Here is a 12,290-nt window from a genome sequence, read left to right as displayed (position 1 = left end):
TCACAGAAATCAGTAAATATCAGAATACATAAAACAGAGAATGGTCTGAGAAGAGAAATGGACTGTTATCTGCTAAATGGCTGGTGAGCTTCAGGATGGAGAGGTAGGAGTGAGGACTGTCAATTCAAACAAGAACACAAACCACTCAAAGTAAACATTCTTATAAAGCACTAAATATCTCTGAAGTCCAGCTTGGAATTTTCAGGAAAGAACAGAGACCACAGTAGCTGCATTCCTCAGATCTACATACCCATTTCCTTCTCCCCCTACCAAACACATACACTTAGCAAAGGCTGTGCATTGAGTATGAGACAAAGACTGAAGAAACAAGAACTAGCTCAGCAAATAAAGGAAAAAAGGCAAAGAAAACCCTTTACACTTACTCCACCCTAAAGCAACTACTAATTATGTTATGCTTTGATCTTTTCAGCCATGCTCACTCACATATACTACTGTCAATATCTTTGGGGAAAAAAAAGAAAAACATGTAAGCATTAAACATTTAAGGACCTTTCACAAACCAAATGACAGCAGGTTTTTATTAACATATCTTACAATGTTGATTATTCCTAGTTTTGTAATTTCTGTTAACTATAAAGATCAATTTAGCTTCTACAGTAATGTACTGTATTTAAATGATCATTCATACAAGATATCACACCAGTACATTTTTTTTGAATAATATACACACATCACTCTAACTTGGACCTGTTATTTTTAAAAGTGGCTTTATAAATGGGACTTATAAAAGTTATGGGGGAAAAATTAAAGTTCTAGTTTAGCAGCATGCATGTAGGTATTCAAGTACAATTTTCAACCAAGTGCTTTTTTAAAATTTACTGGTGACTAATTCACCAATATCAAAATAAACACTATCAAATACCCAAATTTTAAAGTTAAGGCTAATATTTTCACTTCACATCCATATGCACAACCATAAAACATTCCATTTTAAATAAGTAGTAATCAAAGTCTGAATACATTATACCATGTATATATAGCATCAGAGTTTCAAACTGTAGAATTATTCAAGTTCATGAATCCTGTAACAGTATTTTCTAGAGATGTAAATTAGCATTTTGCTCTTCAACCACACTTACAAATGGTCTGGTATTCATAATGATCAATGCAAAAAGTATGACAGGCTGAACTTATGATACAGTATTTAAAAAAGTAGCAATGTGTTGGAAAGGACAGCTATTTAGTCAAACAGAATCATTTGAGTCTTACAGAAAGTTATCTTAATATTTGGGAAATGTATATAAAAATAGCAAGCTATTTCCATGTATTTTATTGTAGAACTATAGGTAATTTTTTGACTTTTTGAATACATTTAAATATGTACTGTTCTGCTTTCCATATTTTAATGCAAGGCCATTATTTAATGTCCATTTTTATACTCTTGTAATGTCATGTCATCACAAAAATTTTTTAGAACACGGATCTGACATTATTTTTATACTTTACCATTAGATTTGTTTAGTTTATTTTTACATGTAAAAATGTAATTTTATATAACAAGCCATGGAAGTCCAAAGTACCAGGGATTGCTTGATAGCACTATATATGAAATAATCATTCAATTACTGAATCATTTAGGGAAAAAAAAAATCTTTGTAGCAATATGTCACATGCTTTTCAGTAATCTTCCTTCTCAGAGTGGGTTTTAGCTCAATCATTCCCATTTTTACTAATTTTAAAAACCTGCAAACATAAATTGCTTTTCACAGCAGTTTCTAAGAAGAATACAGAAGCATGGCCCATTCATCAGGGTCATCGCCACTGTGCCCTTTTTTTTTCCTTTTAGGAAACCAAGCAGAAATAGCAGTGATTACACTGCACAAATACAATATAGCGGAACCTCTTGAGCTGAAAGGAAATTCCAAAACTTATGGTTCATTTCTGGGGCAGTCTGAGCATTTCTAATATGATCACATAAACAGAGTTTTGTTTGATAATAAAAGGTGGGCATGCATGGAATCAACATCTGCCAGGTGTATATTCTTAAACCTTTTGATTTTATAGTAAAATTTGTTATTACCTCTAGCAATTCATCCAACTGAAATGGCAAATTTTGATTTTTAAGGACCCCCCCAACCACACATATGCCCCCCAAAATATACTGTATTATATTAACAGCAGCTATCTACTTATTTTACAGCTATTTCAATTATTTACCTGGGGAGAAGATTTATGAAATTCCTGAGAATGAATTAAGTTTTCAGCAAAGCCTTAAACTTTTAACAGACTCCTCACAATAGGAAAAAATTTTAAAGTTCTACTATTAGACCAACTTTTACTATACAATATTTCACATAAATCATGTTTTACATTTTTTTCTAATTACATACAGCAAAATTCTCAAATCAACACAAGAATGGCAGAGGAAAAAAGATGCGTTATGCTTAGCAGATGCAAATTAAAACACACAGAAAGAAGCAGTAAAATGTCAAATAAATCACACCCACTCTAAGTATCAATGAATAGCTGATATGCATTGTTGGGAGAATCATTTCTGAGTGATTTTGTGAACAAGTTGTGCTTATTAATTGTGCACTGAAAAAAAATGACCACTAAAGAATAATTTAACTTATTAATGTTCTCCAGATATTAAAAAAAAATCATTATACCATTAACGTGATTACCAAGCACCTAATTTTGGGAAGGCTTCATAATGTATGTTTTCTTTTTCTCCCTCAGCAAAAGCGTTAATCTCCCAAATTAAGTTAAAGCTTATCGTTGAAAAATAAAGTTGTAACGAAATGATGATACAATGCATTGCTGAGGTGGAGAGTCACAGCGCATTGTAATGTGGACCCCATCTTTTATTGATGTGATCAAAAGTATGAGAAATCCACTGTTGCTCAAGAACTTTGTATCTTTCCTTACAAATGTAGAGAGGTTTGCCTCGCCTAGAATAAAAAGAAAAAAAAAAAAGGAATTAGTACCCTACAAGGAAGATTTCACATGAATTTTTTTCTTTCTTTCTTTTTTTTTTTTTCTTGAGACAGTCTCTCGCAGTGGGGTTATCTCGGCTCACTGCAACCACCACCTCCTGGGTTCAAGCGATTCTCCTGCCTCAGCCTCCTGAGTAGCTGAGATTATAGGTGCCCACCACCACACCTGCCTACTTTTTGTATTTTTAGTAGAGACAGGTTTCACCATATTGGCCAGCCTGGTCTTGAACTCCTGACCTCAAGTGATCCTCCCACCTTGGCCTCCCAAAATGTTGGGATTACAGGTGTGAGCCAACACACCCAGCAACATTTCTTTTTTTACTAGATTCTTCTTTTTTGAGACAGTCTTTCTCTGTTGCCCACGCTGGTGTGCAATGGCACGATCACAGCTCACTGCAGTCTCCACAGGCCGGGCTCAAGCCATCCTTCCACCTCCTCCCAAGTTGCTGGGACCACAGGTGTATGCCAACACACTTGGCTTCTTTATTTTTATTTTTCTGTAGAGATGAGGTCTCACTATGTTGCCTTGGCTGCTCTCAAACTCCTGGGCTCAAGCAATCCTCCTGCCTCAGTCTCTCAAAGTGCTGAGATTACAGGTGTGAGTTGTGCTTGACCAATAGATTATTTATGGCAAAAACCTCACATGGTAATTTGGTTTATTTCATGTTTCCTCAACATATTGATAGGGACAATATCTCAAAAGCTATAATAGCTCTAAATTAATGACTTTCAGAATTTCTTAATATTAAAAAAATTGTAATTACAAAGTCAGGAATAGTATATTGTTTTTTACTGACCAAATTCCAATAAAAATACTTGGGATATATCCATGCACATCTAACCTAAGATCCCGGTCTTCCTCTCCATGAGCATCCAAGTACACGGAACCCCAGAGGCAGAAGCGGTGACCTCGAATGATGATAATTACCGATGCATTGATCAAAAGGAAAATACCTGTTCCTGCACCACAGTTCTGAGAATGCTAAAAAATTTAAAATATGTTATTGAACTTCATAATCAAACAGGTTTTATAATAAAATCAAGAATATCTTAATTAAATGCCTTCTAAATAATACAGTGATTTAAAAATATTTAGGAAGATTTCATCTCAGTTAAACTTATAACTCCATTCGTAACACTTTATTATTAATACATTAGGAGGAATTTGGGCAAGGAATATCTAGAGTAAAGCAGTTAAGAGCCAACCTAATAGAGTCTAGTATCTCCAACAGCACAGATGACTTTTGTTTCATAGCACATTCCAAAGTATATACCATTAAAGGACAGGAGGTGAAAGGAGAACTAGAACTGTACTTAAGGAAGGATTTACTCACTTAAAGCCTCAGAGACTTTCTTTTTTTTTACCCTTCTACTAGATTAAAAAACATACACAATGCCTATATGTATTATATACTTAATTCAAAGAGTAGTTAAATATGAAGAGTGGCTTGACCATATTTTCCTTGTGATATGAGATCTATGTTTTCATAAATTTTATATTATCTACTATTGCTTACCAACACACATTCACAGTAACTTTGTTGCTTGCAGCAAGATCCCTTCAGGCATACAAAAGTACCACAAACAAGGCAAACAGCAGGATCTTTAGGAACCTTGGTGCAGACACTACATGTTTTTCTGTGGTAGTACTGAAAAATGGTGTTATAATTCTCGGGCAACTGCAGTAGGTGTGGTAATTTCCATTTTGACTCTTGGATAAGCAAGGCCTAAAACATTATCCAAAAATATTCATTAGTCTTAGTATTTAAGTCACTAACACAATACGTATTTTTAAAGGTATTTTTATAGAAAGAAAAACCTGCCTCCAAAAATATGGTTTATTTTCTTTATTAACATTCCTCTCACTTCTATTTTATACATGACTAAAACAGTCGTTCGACAGTTACCATTATCTATTTTAATGTATTATAGTTTCCAATTACAATATGATTTAATTTTTTAGATTAAGCACCCTAAAACATTTAAACTTGTTATTACTTTAAAAGAAAAACAGCATCTCTAAGCATGCAGGGAAAATGCATCTCATTGTATTTGACTTTAAACATGCATATTTTAAACATGATCCTGCCCCACCACTGGGGCATACATATTATACAGTTAGGCCAACCAGATTTTCTCTCCCATGAATCTGAACCTTGAGCACACAAACGGAAGGAAGGAAAGTGGTTGAAGCATAGTTATCTGGTGGCAGCACTTCAGAGAAAACAGAACAGAGATCTTTGTGGTTTCTCTTCTTCCCAAGGGATGACAGTTAAGTTTTTCAATTCTGCACGTTACCAAGTATGCTTCCAATAAATCTTGTAGTTTTTTTTTTGTTTTTTTGGTCAGTTTGCTTTGGTTTTCCTTATTTTAAATCAGAACTGGATTTTGTTGTTTCGAAACAAATAATCTTAACTGATATAAAAATTCAGAAGGAGCCGGGCGCGGTGGCTCACGCCTGTAATCCCAGCACTTTGGGAGGCGGAGGCGGGTGGATCACGAGGTCAAGAGATCGAGACCATCCTGGTCAACACGGTGAAACCCCGTCTCTACTAAAGCTACAAAAAATTAGCCGGGCATGGTGGCGCGTGCCTGTAATCCCAGCTACTCAGGAGGTTGAGGCAGGAGAATTGCCTGAACCCAGGAGGCGGAGGTTGCGGTGAGCCGAGATTGCGCCATTGCACTCCAGCCTGGGTAACAAGAGCGAAACTCCGTCTCAAAAAAAAAAAAAAAAAAAAAAAAAAAAAAAAAAAAAAAAAAATTCAGAAGGAGTAATTCACAGACAATTGTTCAAGGGTGGTGTTGTTGGACTATTCAGCTCCTGTCACCATTTACCATGCTAGGTCTCTCTATACAGATTTAAAACTCCTGGGAAAGAGAATCTGGCTGCCACAGGGTCAGCATCAGGGTTAGGAACACAAGAGTGGAGCAGGAACACAAGTGGGGATGCAGGTCAAATGGCAGTGCACTTACATAACTGGCAAAAATTCTGCACTAGCATAAATTAATAAATAAATGTCTACTACACTGCCCCTAAAACAAATAATTATCACCTAATTATATAAAAAGATTAAATATTTTAAAACAATAAATTATTATTTTCCATCAGCATACATAACAATAATAATCTATCTAAAATGTAGGCTTGATTTTAACCTATGGCTCATATGAAGACAAAAAAACTTTGAGTGTGCTTATCACTTTTTTTTTCCCTGCCCTGGTTCTACAATCATACCCATCAGTTAGTCCGTGTCACTCTGCATAGGTTTTCAGACATCAAAGTATGATGTCAAATTATTGCTATGTTCTGTGAATAAAGAAATTACTGGACAGGAAGATATTTGTATATGTAATATGCAAAGTTTAATTAGTTCTTGAATTTCCCTTTCCTTTATATTCCTATTTTTTTTTCTCAAATGTCTCTTACATTAGTTGATTTTCAAGATTTGCAATCAGAAATCTAGATTTTCATCACCAAAATATTTTCTGACTTCCCTTAATCCTTAATTTACCCACTAAAAAGATACCAGGATTACCTCCCCAAAATACTACTTTCATGACATTATCCAATTTTTCAAAAACTGTAGCTCTAGATATAGAAGAAATTCTGAGCCTCCAATCATGGCCTACACAGCCACTCACTGTTCTCTCCAATCTACTCATCTTCAATACAAACCCTTTAACTAGCTGAGCCAGTAGCACTGGGCCAACAAATTTTAAAGTTGAAGACATTACCTTTTAGATCTGCTAGTCCAATTTGTTTTAAAAATAAAAGCCAGTTCTTCAAACAAAAACATTCCTTGTCTACTTTAAATTCCTTTTAGAACTCCTTTTAGACCAAGTCTAATGCTATGATTAAGATATTCAATAAAAATCAGCTGACCCCAAACAAACTAAAAGTACTAATACCTTATCTTTGTTCGCTGAAATATTTCTGCCTTTATACTCATAAATACAATTTACATAAGTAAACCATTTTTTCAGTTTAATCAAGTTTAATAATTGCTGTCAAAACAGACGACCTGAAATTTAAGTCTTCATTATTCTTTTACCTATTAGCATATCATCACCATGGCAAGTTAGTACAAATCTTTTAACATACCTTTCCTTGTTCTGCATGTCTTTCAGTAAACGATTTTATCTCAAAACACCATTGAGTTATAATATCAAACGCTGGAACTGGCCAATCCAGACAGGAGGCACTGATGAATGGATGTTCTGTTTGGTAAAACGTTGGCAGAAGTCCCAGGCAGCTGGCAAGAACCGAAAATTCTTCTTCTTCCTTTTAGACATCAAAGAGGAATTTCTCAAAATATTTCATCAAGAACATTTCCTATTATATATATTTTAATGGTCATTCTCATCAATTACTTTGACAATAAGAAAACTTTCTTAACTAAGTCAACTGAAAAAAAAAAAAAGTGAAGGGAGTAGGATAAACAAAGAAGAGAAAAAAAGGTTCCTAGCTGTTATAGCTAAATATCCCCAAAATACATCTCTTTGAAATATAACTCCTCAATGTTATATCATCTGCTTCTTTTATAGATTTATTTTTTGAATAGAGTTGTTACATATCTCATGATTCTATAGAAGGTACCTACTCTATGAAAGCAAATGTTAATTTGGGACAAAGAGAAAGTTATTCCTGGTTTAAAATGTATAGGCTGTCAGTGTGGATAAAGAACAATAGTAAAAACATGAAATTCACAACTGACTACTAAATAATGTGCCTAGACTTTGAATGAGTGTGAAACAAAATCTGTTTTAAAAGTAGGGGTGGAGTTTTAAAAAAAAATGAGAGATCTAGAAGCCAGGCAATCTGCTCTACTTGCTAATAAAAGAACCAGAGAAACATCGGTGACCAAGAACTCATATCCTAAAAGTTGATTTTTAAAGAAGTTTATTAGTTTATAAGCACAGAAATATATTCCTCAGTGCCTCTTTATTTAACCGAAAGACCACACAGGAAGCTAATGTGTCTACCCTCTCTTGTCCACAGAATCAATTCCTATTATCCTCCAAATTCCAGCTTACTAGGGAAGCATTCCCTGACACCATTTAATGAAACCTCAGACCACTCAGGTCCATTCAAATTAATCCTTCCCTACCTTGTAAACACTTCTATTCTTGCATTTATGTTTCCTATTAAGTACTTTAAAAATAAATTTGCCTTCTCCATAAGATTGTGAGTTCTCTGGAAGTAGGAACTCTGTCCTCCTAATGTCTCCTAATGCACATAGCAGACATTCAACAAACGTTTGCAAAACTAATTATGCACATTAAGTACAAAATTCTAAAATATGCTACAAAGAAGAAATGAAGATGAAAAAGCAAAATTATATGCAGGCTGAGAAACATGTTAATTTTTAAATCTCTAGAAATAAAGTTATAAATATTCCATTTATATAGCTTAATAAAGAAGGCATTTTTTAAAAACTTCACTGAGCTATAAATTCACATACCATAACATTCAACCATTTTATGTATCGTTTAATGAATTCTGGTAAATGTATAGTCATGCAACCACCACCACAATACAGTTTTAGAACAATTCCATCATCCCCTAAAATTTGCTCATGTTCCTTTGTAGTCAATCCTGGTCTCTACTCTGGACCCAAGAAGCCAGTGATCTGATTTCTACCATTGTAGTTTTGGCTTTTTAAAAAACTTCATGGAAATAAAATCACACAGGATGTAGCCTTTTATACCTGGCCTCTTTCACTTAGCGTAATATTTTGAGATTCGTTCATGTTGTACCACATTTTGTTCATTCATTCACCTGTTGATGGCTGTTTCCAGGTTTTGACTATGAATTAGGCTATTTTGAGCATTCATTTAGAAGTCTAAATGTAGACATATGTTTTCATTTCTTCTGGCTGATACTTAGCAGAACTGCTGGGTTGTACAGTAAACATATGCTTAATATTTTTAAATAAACTGCCAAACTTTTTCCAAATTGCCTATTCCATTTCGAAGTCTTATTCACTATCAGTAATGAATAACACTTCTATGACTTGAATCCTTGACAACACTTGGTATTATCACTTGTGAATTAATTAGTACTTCTCTAATGAACAAGAATGTTGAGTATCTTTTCATCTACTTGTTCGCCATTCATATATATTCTCTTAAGAAGTATCTTTTCAAGTGTTTTGCCCACTTTCATGTTTGTTTTCTTAAATTTGAGTTAAAATTTTTGAGACATTCTGGATACAAGTTTTTTTTCACACAGCTAAAAAAAGTTTTAGATATAATTCACATAACATAAATGTTACTCTTTTAATGTATACAATTCAGTAGTTTTCAGTATATTAATGCAATTGTGCAAACCTTCCCAGTATCTAATTCCAAAATATTTTCATTCCCCCTATTGTAAATCGAATTATTTTCTTAATTTTAGATTGCTCATTGCTAGTGTATAGAAATACAATGAAATTTTTGTACATCTATCTTGTATCCTATAACCTTGCTGAACTTATTTATTAGCTCTGATAGGTTTCTTTGAAGATTCCTTATGGTGTTCCAGAGGTAAGATCATTTTATTTGCAAACAGAGACTGTTTTACCTCTTCCTTTCCAATCTTGATGTCTTTTTTTTTCTTGCCTATCTGCTTTGCTAGAAAATCTGGTACAATACTGAATAGAAGTGGTGAGATCAGGCATCCTTGTCTTATTCCTTATCTTGTTCCAGTCTTTCACTATTAAGTTTGATGTTAGCTGAGAATATTTTATATCTCCTTTATCAGGCTGAGAAAATTCCCTTCTATTCCTAGCTTTAAGAGTGTTTATTATCATGAAAGCATATTAAATTTTGTTAAATGCTTTTCTTTGACAAATGAAATTATATGGTTCCCCCCTCATTTATTCAATTAATATGGTAAATTAAATTAACTGATTTTTGTTGTCAAACCTATTGGTCATATCCATGTTCAATGCAGCATTAGTTACAACAGCAAAGATATCAATCAACCTAAATGTCCATTGATGGATGAGTGAATATAGAAACAGCCTCCTATATTCATGGGTTTCATATCCATGTATTCAACCAGCCATACATCAAAAATATTTTTTAAAAAACAAAAATAACAATAAAATACAAATAAGCAATACAATATAACAACTATTTATACAGCATCTATATTATATTAGGTATTATAAAGAATCTAGAATAGAGATGATTTAAAATATACTGGAGGGTGTGCATATGTTATAAGCAAATACTACACTATTTTACGTAAGGGACTTGAACATCTGAGGATTTTGGTATCTGTGGGGCTTCCTGGAACAAATTCCTTACAGGTAGCAATGGATGACTCTATACATAGAAAATATTATTCAACCTAAGAAAAGAAGGAAAGGCTGTCATTTGCCACAACATAAATGAACCTGAAGGACATTATGTTAAACGAAATAAGCTAGTCACAGGGAGACAAATACTGCATGATCTTATACTGGAATCTTAAAAAGTAGAAGCAGAGTTGAACGGTGGTTGCCAGGGTCTGGGAGAAATGCGGAAATGTTGGCCAAAGGGTACAAACTCCATTATAAGATGAATAAGTTCTGCAGAGGTAATATACAGCATGGTGACTATATTTAATAATGCTGTATTGTATACTTGAAATTTGCTAACAGAGTAGATCTTAAATGCTCTCATCAGAAAAGAGACAACTACGTGAGATGATGGATATGTTAATGCGCCCAATTATGGTACTCATATGCAATGCATACATGTTATCAAAACATTACACATTGTATACTATAAATATATATAATTTTTATTTGTTCTCAATATTTATTGTAACTCAAATATTTATTATACCTCAATAAGTCTAAGAGAAAAATACCCATTTGATTACAGTATATTATCCTTTCTATTGCTAATATTTTGTGAAGGCTTTTGCTTCTATGTTCATGAGAGACATGGGTTTGCAGTTTTTTCATGATGACTGGTTCAACTATCAAAATAAAACTGGCCTCACAAACTTGAGTTCAGAAGTGTTCCTTCTTCACTTTCTGAAATGCGTTCAAGAGTATTGGTACAACTTTAATGTGTCACAGAGTTCACCACAATGTTACCTTTGTTGGCATAAAGTTCTTAATGTTTCTTTCTGGAAGCATAACAATTATGTAAGTTTGATAACTAAATCAATTTTCTTACATGATATACATATATTCAGATTTTCTATTTCTTCCTGAGTCAGTTTCAGTAATTTGTATCTTTCAAGAAATTTATCCATTTTATCTAAGTTGTCAAATTTTGGGGCATATACCCATATTATTCGCTTAGGAATCAATATGGATGTTTCCTCTTTCATTCCTGATATTGGTAATTTGTACCATCTCTCCTTTTTTTGTCAAGCAGCTCTCTTCCAGCTCAGCTGAGCTCCTGTCATCTAGGTTTATCCATTTTATTGATCTTTGCAAAGAACCAGATTTTGGACTCATTCATTTTCCCTACTGTTTTGTCATTACAACTTCATTGATTTCTGTTCTGCTTTTTATTATTTCCTTCCTTTTACTTGCTTTACATCTAATTTGCTCTACTTCTAGCTTCAGATGGTAGAAACTTCGATTATGATTTAGAACTTTCTTCATTTTTTTAAATGTATTTTTTTATTTAATTTTTTTGAGACAGTCTCACTCTGTCACCCAGGCTGGTGTGCAGTGGTATAATCTTGGCTCACTGCAACCTCTGCCTCCTGAGTTCAAGTGATTCTCCTGCCTCAGCCTCCCAGGTAACTGGAACTACAGGTGTGTGCCATCACACCCAGCTAATTTTTGTATTTTTAGGAGAGATGAGGTTTCACCATATTGGCCAGGCTGGTTTCAAACTCCTGACCTCGTGATCCATCTGCCTCAGCTTCCCCAAGTGCTGGGATTACAGGCTGTGCCCAACCCTTTTTTTTTTTTTTTTAAGTATTTGAAGCAATAAATATCCCTCTACGAACTGCTTTAGTTGCATCCCACAAGTTCAGCACATTGTGTTCGCATTTTCACTCAGTTAAAGATGTTTTCTAGGCCAGGTGTGGTGGCTCATACCTGTAGTCCCAGCACTTTGGGAGGCAAAGACAGGTAGATCACTTGAGGTCAGGAGTTGAAGACCAGCCTGGCCAATGTGGTGGAACCCCATTTCTACTAAAAATACAAAAATTAGGGGCTGGGCGCGGTGGCTCACGCCTGTAATCCCAACACTTTGGGAGGCCAAGGTGGGTGGATCACGAGGTCAGGAGATCGAGACCATCCTGGTCAACATGGTGAAACCCCGTCTCTACTAAAAATACAAAAAATTAGCTGAGCATGGTGGCGCGTGCCTGTAATCCCAGCTACTCAGGAG

At 34.4% G+C, this 12,290-nt stretch overlaps 1 protein-coding gene across 2 annotated transcripts in view; it reads right to left on the bottom strand.

Annotated features, from left to right (window-relative positions):
• Positions 1 to 511: 511 nt before the first annotated feature.
• LOC108310948 (E3 ubiquitin-protein ligase UBR3) overlaps positions 512 to 12,290 on the bottom strand; it is a 99,646-nt gene continuing 87,867 nt past the window's right edge. For both annotated transcript variants that reach the window (XM_017538155.2, XM_017538157.2), the window contains exons 12-15: positions 7,060 to 7,239; positions 4,475 to 4,684; positions 3,800 to 3,939; positions 512 to 2,912 (exon numbers count right to left, since the gene is read on the bottom strand). In XM_017538155.2, coding sequence (XP_017393644.1) covers positions 2,795 to 2,912; positions 3,800 to 3,939; positions 4,475 to 4,684; positions 7,060 to 7,239 — 648 coding nt within the window. In that variant the 3' untranslated portion in view covers positions 512 to 2,794. The remainder of the gene's footprint in view (positions 2,913 to 3,799; positions 3,940 to 4,474; positions 4,685 to 7,059; positions 7,240 to 12,290) is intronic.

Source organism: Cebus imitator, unplaced genomic scaffold (genome assembly GCF_001604975.1).
Source record: "Cebus imitator isolate Cc_AM_T3 unplaced genomic scaffold, Cebus_imitator-1.0 Scaffold110, whole genome shotgun sequence".
NCBI classification, from domain to species: Eukaryota; Metazoa; Chordata; class Mammalia; order Primates; family Cebidae; genus Cebus; species Cebus imitator.
Note: the sequence above shows the minus strand (reverse complement) of the source record. Positions and strands in the feature narration are given on the sequence as shown.